This window comes from Equus caballus, chromosome 1, assembly GCF_041296265.1.
Source record: "Equus caballus isolate H_3958 breed thoroughbred chromosome 1, TB-T2T, whole genome shotgun sequence".
Lineage (NCBI taxonomy): Eukaryota > Metazoa > Chordata > Mammalia > Perissodactyla > Equidae > Equus > Equus caballus.
Window position 1 is genome coordinate 87706331 of NC_091684.1, and position 14572 is coordinate 87720902.

Below are 14572 nucleotides of genomic sequence, written 5' to 3' on the forward strand. Positions count from 1 at the left end.
AAATGTCCTTCCCAATGTATCTTTCTCTTACCTCTTTGCTGAAGATGAACATTCTGGTTAGAATGTCTATTTTGAGTTATTTAAGTTTCCAGGAATATGCAGATAGCCCTGTGTTAATATCTGTGAATAAGCAGGTATCTCTCTGGTTAATAGATGTGGGTCTAAATTTTATTTTGTAAGTGATTTGTGGTTCCATCAACTAAAGTAACTTAAATTTTAGGAAGGATGTTAGGAAATAGAGATAGTATCCACAGATTTTTTTTTCAATCATGCCTTTTTAATCTTTATTTCCATTTTTTGAAATGACTCAAAGCCTGCCCAATCCCAGTCTTTTTTTTTTTTACTTTTTAATAAGATTATGATAGTTTACAACCTTGTGAAATTTCACTTGTACATTATTGTCAGTCATGTTGTAGGTGCACCACTTCACCCTTTGTGCCCACCTCCCCTCCCCGCCTTTCCTCTGATAACCACCAATCAGTTCTCTTTGTCTACGTGTTTAACTTCCACCTATTAGTGGAGTCATACAGAGTTCGTCTTTCTCTGTCTGGCTTTTTTCATTTAACATACCCTCAAGTTCCATCCATGTTGTTGTGAATGGGACTATTTTATCCTTTTTTATGGCTGAGTAGTATTCCATACTGTGTGTGTGTGTGTGTGTGTGTGTGTGTGTGTGTGTGTGTGTGTGTGTGTACACACACCATATCTTCTTTATCCAGTCATCAGTTGATATGGGCACTTAGGTTGCTTCCACGTCTTGGCTATTGTAAATAATGCTGCAAGAGGTGCATGGGACTTTTGGAATTGCTGATTTCAAGTTCTTTGGATAGATACCCAGTAGTGGGATGGCTGGGTCATATGGTATTTCTATTTTTAATTTTTTGAGAAATCTCCATACTGTTTTCTATAGTGGCTGCACCATTTTGCATTCCCACCAACAGTGTATGAGGGTTCCTTTTTCTCCACAACCTCTCCAACATATGTCACTTTTTGTTTTGTTTATTTTTGCCATTCTGACAGGTATAAGATGATATCTTAGTGTAGTTTTGATTTGCATTTCCCTGATGATTAGTGATGATGAGCATCTTTTCATGTGTCTGTTGGCCATCCATATATCTTCTTTGGAGAAATGTCTATTTATGTCCCCCGCCCAGTGTTTGATTTTTTGTTGTTGAGTTGTGTGAGTTCTTTATATATTATGGAGATTAACCCTTTGCTGGATATATAACTTGTAAATATTTTTTCCCAATTAGTGGGTTGTTTTCTTGTTTCAATCCTGTTTTCCCTTGCCTTGAAGAAGCTCTTTAGTCTGATTAAGTCCCATTTGTTTATTCTTTCTGTTGTTTCCCTTGTCTGAGAAGACATGGTGTCTGAAAAGATCCTTTTGATACTGATGTCAAAGAGTGTACTACCTATGTTTTCTTCTAGAAGCCTTATGGTTTCAGGTCTAGTCTTTAGGTCTTTGATCCATTTTGAGTTTATTTTTGTGATGGTGAAAAAGAATGGTCAATTTTCATTCTTTTACATGTGGCTGTCCAGTTTTCCCAGCAGTATTTGTTGAAGAGACTTTCTTTTCTCCATTATATGGCCTCAACTCCTTTGTGGAGGTTAGCTGTCCATAGATGTGTGGTTTTATTTCTGGGCTTTCAATTCTGTTCCATGGATCTCTGGACCTGTTTTTGTACCAGTACCATGCTGTTTTGATTACTGTAGCTTTGTAGTATGTTTTGAAGTCAGGGACTGTGATGCCTCCAGCTGTGTTCTTTTTTCTCAGGATTGCTTTAGCAATTCAGGGTCTTTTGTTGCCCCATATGAATTTTAGGATTCTTTGTTCAATTTCTGTAAAGACTGTCATTGGGATTCTCATTGGGATGGTGTTGAATCTGTAGATTGCTTTAGGTAGTATGGACATTTTAACTATGTTTATTCTTCCATTCCGTGCACATGGAATGTCTTTCCATCTCCTTATGTTGTCATCAATTTCTTTCAGGAAAGTCTTGTAGTTTTCGTTGTATAGGTCTTTCACTTCCTTGGTTAAATTTATCCCAAGGTATTTTATTCTTTTTGTTGCAATTGTGAATGTGATTGTGTTCTTGAGATCTTTTTCTCTTAGTTCGTTGTTAGTGTATAGAAATGCTACTGATTTATGTAAGTTGATTTTATACCCTGCAACTTTGCTGTAGTTGTTGCTTATTTCTAATAGTTTTTCAATAGATTCTTTGGGGTTTTCTATATATAAGATCATGTCATCTCCAAACAGCAAGAGTTCCACTTCTTCACTGCCTATTTGGAATCCTTTTCTTTTTCCTGCCGAATTCCTCTGGCCAACACCTCCAGTACTCTGTTGAATAAGAGTGGTGAGAACGGACACCCTTGTCTTGTCCCTGTTCTCAGAGGGATGGCTTTCAGTTTTTGCCCATTGAGTATGATGTTGGCTGTGGGTTTGTCATATATGGCCTTTATTATGTTGAGGTACTTTCCTTCTATACCCATTTTATTGAGAGTTTTTATCATAAATGGGTGTTGGATCTTGTTGAATGCTTTCTCTGCATCTATTGAGATGATCATGTGGTTTTTGTTTCTCATTTTGTTAATGTGTAGTGTATCACGTTGATTGACATGCAGATGTTGAACCATCCCTGTGTCCCTGGTATAAATCCCACTTGATCATGGTGTATAATCTTTGTAATGTATTGCTGCATTCGGTTTGCCAAAATTTTGTGGAGGATTTTTACATCTATGTTCATCAGTGATATTGGCCTGTAGTTTTCCTTCTTTGTGTTGTCCTTGTATGGTTTTGGGATCAGGGTGATGTTGGCTTCATAGCATGTGTTAGGGAGTGCCCCATCTTCCTCAATTTTGTGGAATAGTTTGAGAAGGATAGGTATTAAATCTTTGAATGTTTGGTAGAATTCTCCAGAGGAGCTGTCTGGTCCTGGACTTTGATTTTTGGGGAGGTTTTTGATTACTGTTTCTATTTCTTTACTTGTGATTGGTCTATTCAGATTCTCTATTTCTTCCTGCTTCAGTTTTGGGAGGTTATAAGAGTCTAAGAATTTACCCATTTCTTCTAGGTTGTCTAATTTGTTGGCATATAGTTTTTCGTAGTATTCTCTTATGATCTTTTTTATTTCTGTGGTATCCATTGTGATTTCTCCTCTCTCATTTCTGATTTTATTTGAGTCTTCTTTCTGTCTTTTTCTTAAGTGAGCCTGGCTAAGGGTTTGTCAATTTTGTTTCGTTTTTCAGAGAACCAACTCTTTGTTTCATTGATCCGTTCTGCTGTCCTTTTTGTTTCAATTTCATTTGTTTCTGCTCTAATTTTTATTATTTCCCTCCTTCTAATGACTTTGGGCTTTGTTTATTCTTCTTTTTCTAGTTCTATTAGGTGTCGTTTAAGATTGCTTATCTGAGATTTTTCTTGTTTATTGAGGTGAGCCTGTATTGCAATGAATTTCCCTCTTAGGACCGCTTTTGCTGCATCCCAAATGAGTTGGTATGGCATATTTTCATTTTCATTTGTCTCCAGATATATTTGATTTCTTCTTTAATTTCTTCAGTGATCCAGAGAAGATTTTTTGTGTTTGAGGGGAAGGGTTGATTTTTTTTTTAATATGCAAGAACTTTTACAATCCAGTTAAAAAAAGTAACTCAGAAAGACATAAATGAGCAGTTCCTATAAGAAAGCCCAGTAAATATATACTGCTTTAAGAAATAATTTATTTTCAAATAATTTCAAATTTGTAGTACCAAGAGTTCATATAATCTGTATGTATGTATACATGTACATGTACCCATTGTTATTATCTTTAAACTTTCTGAGAGCAAGCTGCAGACATGATGTCCTGTCACTCCTAAATACTCCAGTGTGTAATTCCCAACAGAAAGGGCACTCTTCTACCTACCCTGCATTTACCTCTCTAAATCAAGTAATCAGTATTGGTATAATACTACCATCCTAACCACAGACCCTTTCAGATTTCAGCAACTCTCCTAATAATGTCTCTTTTTCCTTTCTGAGTTCATACTCTATCCGGGAATACATGTTGCATTTGCTTATCATGTCTCTTCAGACTATTTCAATCTAAAACTGGTTCCTAGTTTTTCCTATATTTCATATCCTTTAGAATTTTGAGGAATACAGACCTTACATTCTGTAGTATAACTTCAACTTGGGTCTGTCTAACTTTTCTCATTATCAAAGTCATTCTTGGCAGGTATACCACAGAAAGAATGCTCTTTTGTTCTCAGTATATCACTTCCTTCCACCACTAATAATTGAGTAGTATTCCAGGGTTATGCCAATAGCCTGTTCTTCATCAAGCCTGCACTCATCAGTTTAGCATCTCTTGACGACTATATGAATCAGTCACCTTTATGATGGTTGCCAAAAGATGATTCTCTATTTCCATCATTCCTACTACATTTATTAACCTCTTACTGTAAGGAAGAGCTTTCCCCTTTTTGCATTTACTTATTTATTTATCATTCATTCATTTGTCAGGATGGACTCACGGATGCCACAAGTTTTATTGAATGGGTTGTAATTTGTTATTATCATTAATTTTTTAAGCTGAGGTATGATTTCCTTATAGTGGAATACACACATCTTAAGTCAATCTGTTTTGACATACCTGTACATCCCTGACAGGATAATAGGACAATGAGTATTTATTTTGATGTTCAAAGTTTCCCAAATTTGACCAGTAGGATGCCCCTCAAGGTGGCTTCTGTGTCCCTTTGAAATGTCCTTGTCATTCATTGAGCGTTTCCTTACTTTCTGGCACAAGATGTTTCAGATTCTTCTTGTATTATTCCTGCCCAGCTTTGAAATCAGCCGTTTCTCCAAGGATCCCTGGTTCTTTTTAAGGTAGGTTGGGATTTAGACATTAAGATGTAGGCCGTTGGTATGCTTTTTGTTACTGGACTGTCAGTTGCTCTTAGGCCTTCTTGGTGGACAGAGTTAGGAAAATATATGAATGTATATATGTGCACACACACAGGCACATACAAATATATATGCATATACACATCTACATCTGTACTGTTCTTTTACATAAATATATATATATATATAAAATACACAAATGAATTCTTATTTCTAATTCCAGTTCAGTACCTTAGACTTCTTCATAGCCTTTCCTCTTCCTTAATTTTAAATTTCTTTGGCAGTGAGAAATATGGCCCCACTATCCTCAGTATATTTACTTATTTGATTCCATCAGTTCACTTATTTGGTCAGTGTAACAAATCTTCCAAGTATACTGCTCTTTTCCTCTGTCCATACTCAGCTTTCACCATGTCCTCAGCCACAGGGTCTGCCTGTGCTTCCATGTGGCTCTCCTAATCTCCTCTTCACTGCCTTGTATACTCAAGCATCTGCCCCTTACCTCTTGTGCCTCCCCAACCCTTACCCCTCACTATCCCATGTCCTTAGTACCACATGAAAAGGAAGAGAGGAAATGGCCCCGGAGGAGATTTTAGAGTTAGATTGTGCAGTCTTATTTCCTCAATGTACTCTTTCTTTTTTTTTTTTTGTATGTCCTCAAAATTAGGCATTTTAATTTTAAGCTGTTTTTAAGTGATATACCCCTTGGTATATAGGTGTGAGTATTTTTCATTCATTCATCTGTTGGAATTATCTCTATTATTAATGCCTGTTTGAGATTGTTGTGTACTAAAGGTTGTTTTCATAGATTTATTGTCACATTGTGTTTAAGTACACTTATTTACTGAGGATTTTAGCATCAAATTTGATACTCTTGTTTTATGATTCTCGGCTGGATTGGCATTGCCTTAGTAACCATTTTGAATGCTTACTCTTTTTAAGAGACTACCTCAATAAAATGTCATTCAGCATGTTTTGCTTTTTTAAAAATAGATCTTTAATAACTGGATATTTCCTAGGCAGTGTCAACACTAGTCAACCATTTGGAGAATTGATTCAACTACTGTCTTTCTAAAATTTTTTTGTATATTTGGTGTAGTGCAGTCCAAGGCGCGTTAAAGATCACTGTTGATTCATTTGGGCACTTACGTATTTGCCTGGCATTTTGGCTTCTTGACGAATTGTTATCCACCAATAGCTAATTTAAAAATTGCTTATTTTTTTTAGTGTTCCTGTGGAATTCAATGTTTTTTTAGGTGCCAGTTAAACGGGCATTTGGTAGATTGACTAGAAAAATAATTACTTAAGCAATGCTGGATAACTGTGAGGTAGCTGTTGCTTTGACAACTAGAAGACTGTTGTGTTTGCTAAACAAAGGGATGATAATTTAGTAGTTTAATTTCCTTTTTGGTATGGAGGTGCTACATAAAAATGTTTTATTTTATCATCTGAGATGGTCCATATTGTTGACCAAAATCAGAGAAGCAGAGCAAAAAGAGAAGGTAAGAGTATTTTTCTGGTTGTATACATGATACCTAACAGGATTGGTGTTGGTCAAAGGAATCTTAGTTAACTTGCTGACATAATTCTTTGAATATCTCTATGTTGGACCAAAGTTCAGTAGCCTCAGAAGAGGTCTGTATTCTTGGTTGCCTTTCTTCCACACTAAAGGGTTGCGATACACTTTCTTGTGGAACATCCCTACCAACACTTAACCTCTCTTGCTGCTAGAATTCAACGTGATTACTTTATTTCTGAATTGAACAAGGGGGACAATATTAATTATTATTATTATTGTTTATTATTAAACACTGCTTCCCCCTCCATATATATTTACACAGTTGTATTGGCATCTGCTCTATTTATGTGGGATCTCTTTTGTATAAGACTTAAAATTTTTTTTAACTCACAGTTTTCCCCCAGATGACTAAGTAATAGTAACAGCCTTTATTTGGCACTGTATGCTGGGCCCTGCTCTGACCCCTTTACTTGTAGCATTTCAATCCTCATCCTTGTGAGATAGTCACTGTTAATATATCCTGAGGCACAGAGGTCCTAGCCCAAGGTCACCTAGCTACTAAGTGGTAGATTTGAACCTAAGCATCTAATTCAAGTGCCTGTGCTCTTAATCACCTTATTATACTGACTCTCATTTATATAGTCCTTCCAAATACATTGGAGAATACAGAAAAGTATTAATAAAGTAACCTATAATGCCGGTTGTTACAGGTTATAGTACTTTTTATTGTTCGCATGAAATGATATAATATCTGGACTTTCCTTCAAAATAATCAGGTTTTGGGAGGAATGGGTAGGGGTATAGATGAGACAAAATTGTCCAAGTTGATAATTGTGGGAGCCAGATTATGAGTATATGGGGGATTTATTATACAGTTCTATCTTCTTTTGTATATGTTTGACATGTTCCTTAGTATGCATTTTAAAAAGCAAATCAATGCCAACTGTAAAAAACAGAAAAGGAACCTTTTTTTAAAAACAAGAAGACTTCCTCTGAATAAAATATTTTGACACACATAGACCTCCATTCTACTACCTTTCCCATAGGTTAATGTTTGTGTCGTTATTATTATGTTTTTTCTGTATATAGCATATAACATATATATCCTTGATTATTTTTGCATTCCTAGAAATAGAAGTATAACATTTTAAAGACATACACATATTACCAAATACCCTGTGTTATTTTCTCATTAGAACTGAAAAGTAATTATATTCTCAGGAGTATTGACATAGTTGAAAAAGTGAGGAAAGTAGTTTAACTTTCAGTTTGCATTTCCTTATGATGAGCAATCATTTAAAAGGAGGGGGTACCAAACCTCAATTTATATTGGTTTAATGACTTGTTAGCCCTCATTGAGTGTTTTTCATAATATTAAAAGTAATTGTTAATAGCTAAATACTTCAGGCATCATAAGTGAGTGCTTTCTAATATTGACCCTATTTTCCTGATGTGGAAACTAAAGCTTTTAAGTTCAGTAGATCCTCAAAAACTCATCTGGTTAGTATAAGGAATAGAGCTGGGATCAGGACCTTGTCTTTCTGCTTTGAAAGCTTATGCTATTAGTCTGCTTTATTACCTCACGTTATGCTAATGATAGAGTGATAATTTATGCCCTGCTAGAATTACATGTACAGATCGGACCATATAGGTTATGGATTTCATTTGTTTTTCTGTAGAAATTCTCATTTATATTTTGATTAGCATAGTTTTACTTCTAGATGATTATATGTCTCAAAGTATCCCATTCTGATCATTTTTGTAAGCCCAATCGATGCTTTGATACAGGCTTGTTTAAACAAATGTATACAGAATTCAAATTATTATATTCATCTAATGATGAGAATTTAGGAACAGAAAAGTAACTTATCTAAGATGATCCAAGAAAAAAAGAGGCAGAAGTGAGATCAGAACATAGATTTTTGCTTTTTCTATACTCTTTTTAACAAATTAACACTGTTCTGTGTATTTCAATTTTAGCAGGTTTTTATTAGACTTCAGATTCCCTTTGCAAATGTTTTTCTAATAGATATTTTCTTTATATGCCTTGCTAATTCCTTTCATGTGTTCTAGTGTGAAGGAAGGAAAATATTACCCTTCAAAATAATAATTTGCCCCCACAATATTTAGGTAATTATTGCTCTTTTCTGTCAATATGGATTTTCATGTTGGTAAGGATGTGGGATGGGCTTAGTTTGGGGGTGGAAATCCCTCTCTCAAATTCAAGTTGAATAAATCTGCTCAGTAAACATATTTATAATAGTTTGCTGTAGTTGGAGTGTTGCCAGTGTTTAATATGAATTGTAATGAAAAGAATATGTAAATGGGTTTCTGCATAGTAGTAGTGTAAATATATTACTTTTCTATTCCCTCTTTTATTCAGAATTCTCTGTAATAAAAATATCTAAAATGAGTATCACTTCTTAAATATTTATTTGTTTCTGAGTAGGCACAAATGTGCAACTTTTAGTTGATTTCTCGTTCTTTTCTACCTTTCACAATTTCTGGTTCTTCATCAGTTTTCATTTATTTTAACTATATTATTTCTTTGCGAAAATAAAATTTTAATGGCTAGTAAGGCAGGATTGTTAATGGGAGAGGTTACAAGTTGTGGAGAGTAGCGAGCCTGTGGTCATGAAGACTGCCCAACCATTTGGGCTTTTCTAGGATTAACATACAATACCAGTTGAACCACCAAGTGAATTTAGTGTCTTTCTGAAATTTTCTTAAAGTTTCTGAGTGAAGTGCTGTGAATCCTTTTCATATTCTTGCTAAAAGGAAGCCACTAGCTTGTTTGGAACTTAGCCAAAATTTTAACCAAGAAAAACGATATTTTAAGAGGGATAAGCCTGGTAGATCAAGTAGAAATGCATTTATTAACTTTAGGTGCAAGAATAGTACACGGTTATAAAGTTGTAGTTAATTAATAATATCAACAAACTTAAAAAGTAGTAATGCAGAAAAGATTATCTTTCTATGAAGGTGCACTTCTGTTATGGCATAAATGCATTGAAATATAGGCATTTTCCTAAGATTTTTTTTTTTTAAGATTTTTATGTTTTCTTTTTCTTCCCAAAGCGCCCCCTATACACAGTTGTATATTTTTAGTTGTGAGTCCTTCTAGTTGTGGCGTGTGGGATGCCACCTCAGCATGGCCTGATGAGCGGTGCCATGTCCGCGCCCAGGATCCGAATTGGTGAAACCCCGGGCCACTGAAGCAGAGTGTGTGAACTTAACCACTCGGCCACAGGCCCGGCCCCCCTAAGTAGATTTTAAAAATGATTTTCTTGGTGTGTTTTGAGTTGTTTTTTTAAATACTTTTCATGAAAGACATAGAATGAAAGGCAAATGGCCGTTAAGGAAGTTGGCCTGATATTTTTAGTTGTAGCACCCTTGTCTTGGTTTGTGTGATACCTCCCTGCCTTTAAAAAAAGTTATTAAAATTATTTGATACAATTATGGGCACTTTTGTTATTGCATTAGAAGTTTTTCTTTGGAGATAGGTCACTCCTATGTGTATTAGCCGCAACTGTTAGGAGTGAATTTACTTTAAGATCCAAATGAAATTGATATTTTCTTTATTCATTGCTGTAGAACAGCATTTTCCACCTTATGTTCTATGGAATTTCTATAGAATGTTAATAGAAAAAAAGGGTTCTTTGGATAAGTGGATTGGGAAATGATGAGGCAGAGTGGGAATTCAGTCAGTAAACTGATTTTCCCAAACTCCCTCCTCCTCTTCTTTTTGGTGGAGCATCTTGGGATGTTAGTATTTCTTGTAAAACACTTTGGGAAAAGCTATTTAGTACATAATCCGCCTTTGACTATGGAATTGATTAGTATAAGCAGGACTCCTTAGAAATATAGATTCTATGCAGCAGTGTACCTGATTGTAAAAAGTCCAAGCAGTTAGATTAGGACTATTAAAAACTAAATCACAAATGAGGAAGCAAAATATTATTTAACTTAGGAGGGTAAATAAACAATGAACTCAGGCCAAAGCATTTGAGACGTTTTGGCTAATTTTTATTTGAGACTGGATTTCTTCATAGAGTTTTCACCAATAGTTTGAATACAGGTAATCCTCTCCCACCTTTTATGCTATTCTACTTTAGAATTGTCTAGATAGGGATATAACACAGCTATTTTGAATTTGGGAGGCTGCCAAGATATAGCCTAAATGTTAAGGGAAATTTTGTCAGCCTTTGAGCTTTGAGATCTGCATTCTCTTTAAGTGGTCATATAGTAAATAAATATTTGAATGAATGGGTAGATGGAGCAGCGGATGGAATGATATATTTGAGATTGAGCTAATTCATATCATGGACCATATGTACTTTGTAGAGAGTATAAAGATGCCTTTATATTTTATATGATGTACATTTAGTACATTTAAGTAGGCTTTATGATACATATTTTACTTATTTTTAAGTTAGAGTGTTTTATAGATTATTCTTGTTAAATGCATTCAACTATTACAACTTTATAGCTATAACAGGATTAGATCTGCCATTCTGAGATCTGATTGTGGGAAGGAATTAGAGAGTTTAAATCTAATTCTATTTGTTTGCGTTTTTAGGCCCTTGATGAGCCTCCTTATTTGACAGTGGGCACTGATGTGAGTGCTAAATACAGAGGAGCCTTTTGTGAAGCCAAGATCAAGACAGCAAAAAGACTTGTCAAAGTCAAGGTACAGTATATGTAGATTTTACACATTATATGTTCAGTATTTGATATTTAAACTTTTATTTGGTGAGTGTATTTAAGACTTTTTTTCCTGCCAGATGAGTTTAGTTTCTAGAAGTAATGGTTGTAAAAATACCTGAAAACAAAGCGTTATTTGTGATTTTAAAGTATCCCAATAATTGGAATGAAATCAAATTATCAAAGTTGGTATTTTGAATGCCATTTCACTACAGACTTGGTGTTGTTTGCTTTGTTAGCCTTTTAGAGGTAGAAAGTACCTTAGAAATCATGTAGTTTAATTTCTTGATTATTTTCCTCCTTTTTTTTTTTTTTTCTTTTTGAGGAAGATTAAGCCCTGAGTTAACATCTGCCGCCAATCCTCCTTTTTTTGCTGAGCAAGATTGGCCCTGAGCTAACGTCTGTGCCCATCTTCCTCTACTTTATATGTGGGACACCTGCCGCAGCATGGCTTGATAAGCGGTGCATAGGTCCACACCCAGGATCCAAACCTGCGAACCCCAGGCCGCTAAAGCGGAATGTACGAACTGAACCAGTATGCCACTACACTGGCCCCTTTAATTCCTTAATTTTATTGTAAGAAGAATGAGACTTGTAAAGAGTTGGTGATTACTCCAAGGCCATTATACAAATTAATGGCAGAATGGGAATTACTTACCAATTTTAAGACACCCCACCCCATTTTAACCATGAAATTGTGATGTAATTTGTAATTGATAGTCTTAGATAACAGTGAAATATGGTAGATCTCGTTTTTTATCCTCTATCTTTGTTGAAAAATCTTTCTGAAATACTTGTTTTGTCTCAGATAATGCAGAAAAAGAAATGTAATTGTTTATATTTTAGTATATTATCAGTGGTGAAAAATATGAGACAAGTGCAATATTTGAAGTTATTTAGTTATCAGTTATTTATTGAGTGGCAAACTGTGCAGGGTACTCGTAGGTGAGGAGGAGGATGAGGATATGAGAATGACCTCATTTCTGTCCTCAAGGGATTTATAACCGAGATTAACAAATACCCTGTAAAACATTGGTTTGAGTGTCACCAGTTAAAGAGGCCATAGAGGTATGGTACTTCCAGTGGAGAGTATCAGAGTCTCTTCTGGAGCTTTTTCCATGTTTATATGTGTAGGTTTCTTCCTTATTCATGTATGTGTTGGAAAAAGCTTCCTGGGTGATTCTAACTTACACTCCTAGTTAAGAACCGTTGTGATAAGGTCTTTAAATTAGCTGTAAGCCTGTAGGATGCTACTCTTGACCCCACCCTGCCTTCAGTTTTCACATGTTTGGTGCCTGTGAATTCTTTTGTGATTTGATTATGCGAGTACTCTTATAAGTTCTTACAGTGGCATTTCCTGTTCTGATTTCTCACACTAGTGTTCCCTGAGCACTCATTTTTTTGCCACTATTATCTTAGAGATGAAGAGAAAGCTTTTTATCAGTTTTCTCACTTTTCCAGACAGGGCTACTGCTAGCACGTGTAACACTCTAGTGTGAATTAGACAAAAAGCCCTCCCTCCTGGTGGAGAGCCTTGTTAGCAGAGCTTGGCATACAGATAAGCACTTTTGTGCCTGTTAGAAAAAGGTGTTCCCTTTGGGCCCCAGCAGTGTTACTCTATGGCCCGTGCTTTGGTCTGCAGAGCACAGGCTGGCCCTGACTTTGCAGTCTCAGCTGGGTATTTTGTAATGAATGAACCAGCTAAATGACATGTAGTGGTCCAGCCATTTCTTGCTATTAATAAAAGGAAGAAAACCGTTAGTCTCTTCTGTCTCTATTGGTAACACAGAGTACCAATACCTTGTGCCTTATAAATAATGGATATCTAAAACTTACTGTTAATTTTTGTGGTTGCTCTAAAAATCTGTATGATTCAAAGTTAATGATTTTTCTCAAGAGATGTGATAGTATATTCTATGATTCAACGTTAATAAAATTTTCAAAACTTTGTTGATACACATCTTCCCCATCAGTTTTCATTGATTGAGCATTTACTATGTGCTAAGCACTATATTAGGTATTGAAACTCTAGTGTTAAGTTCTGGTCCCCATCCCTAAGTGGCTTACAGTCTAGATGAATGGTGCAGATACCTAAACACATGATTTAAGTAAAGCATGGTAGTGCTTTTGTGTGAGACAGAAATGCCTAGGATGCTGTGAGTACAGGACGTGTTCTTTCATAGCTGGTTTGTGAGCCTATTAACTAAACTGATTACCACACACATCCATTAACATTAACCATGTTAATGGTTCAGGTTTGCTTTGTATAGGGAAAACAACTTTTTCTGTACTGGATACTGGAAGCTACCTTGTTTTTCACCAACTAATTGAACCTTTATTTTAACTTACTCTGCTCACGTCTGGTTTTTGGTTTTCTGATTTCTACACTGATACAGAGAGTACAGTAAAGTTCTGGAGCTAGACTGCCTGAGTTTGAATCTCAGCTCCACCATGTACTAGTTCTGTCATCTTGGACCAGTTTCTTAGACTTTCTGTTCCTCGGTTTTCTTATCAATAAAATGTGAATAATGATACCTACCTAATAAGGTTGTTCTGAAGATTATATGTTTGATGCTTGAACCTGATGCTTGGCTCTCAGTAAATGTTTGTTGCTACTGCTTATTATTAAGTTAGGCCTTCACAAAGTGTTATAGTACCTAATACCTGAAAAACTCTGCCTCTTTTTCCCTCATTTTTCAGGGAAAGAAATTACACAACTGACCTAATAACTAATAGTATTGAATGAAGTATAATATGTGAAACATTAAGTAATTTAGTCTAGGAAGTTGTCGGATTAAAAAATAAATCTTTCAGTTAATCTAGTTAGGGATTGAGATCTTGTATAAACTAAGTAGCTGTTTGTTTAGATTACTTGTAATAAAAATGAATTCGGGGCTGGCCCGTGGCCGAGTGGTTAAGTTTGCACCCTCCGATTCAGTGGCCCAGGGTTTCACTGGTTTGGATCCTGGGTGTGTACATGGCACCGCTTATCAGGCCATGTGGAGGCGACATCCCACATGCCACAACTAGAAGGACCCACAGCTAAAATATACAACTATGTGCTGGCGGGATTTGGGGAGAAAAAGCAGAAAAAAAAAATTGGCAACAGTTGTTAGCTCAGGTGCCAATCTTTAAAAAAGAAAAAACAATGAATTCATGCATTGATGAACTTGTGTTGTTTGATTTTTTTTTTTTTTGGTGGCTAATTAAATGTATAATCTCTAGGTAACATTTAGGCATGATTCCTCAACAGTGGAAGTTCAGGATGACCATATAAAGGGCCCACTAAAGGTAATTCATTTATTTATTCATTATTATTCTAATGCTTCAATGGGAAACATTAAATACTCAGTCATTTCTTTTTAATTCATCAGCTATTTTTGTTATTGAGTTGATAAATATGTGATTCTCTCTAAATAGACTAGTAGAAAAAACTAGATTTACTGTTCAGTAAAACCCGA

The 14572-nt window shown here is 35.4% G+C and overlaps 1 protein-coding gene across 9 annotated transcripts in view; it reads left to right on the forward strand.

Annotated features, from left to right (window-relative positions):
- Window positions 1-14572, forward strand: part of ARID4B (AT-rich interaction domain 4B) — a 149037-nt gene that overhangs the window by 53132 nt on the left and 81333 nt on the right. For all 9 annotated transcript variants that reach the window (XR_011423758.1, XR_011423752.1, XR_011423759.1 and 6 more), the window contains exons 3-4: window positions 10987-11097; window positions 14337-14402. Coding sequence is in view for 6 of the 9 variants with exons in the window: in XM_023647124.2 (XP_023502892.1) it covers window positions 10987-11097; window positions 14337-14402 (177 nt within the window). In the remaining 3 variants the exon portion in view is untranslated. The remainder of the gene's footprint in view (window positions 1-10986; window positions 11098-14336; window positions 14403-14572) is intronic.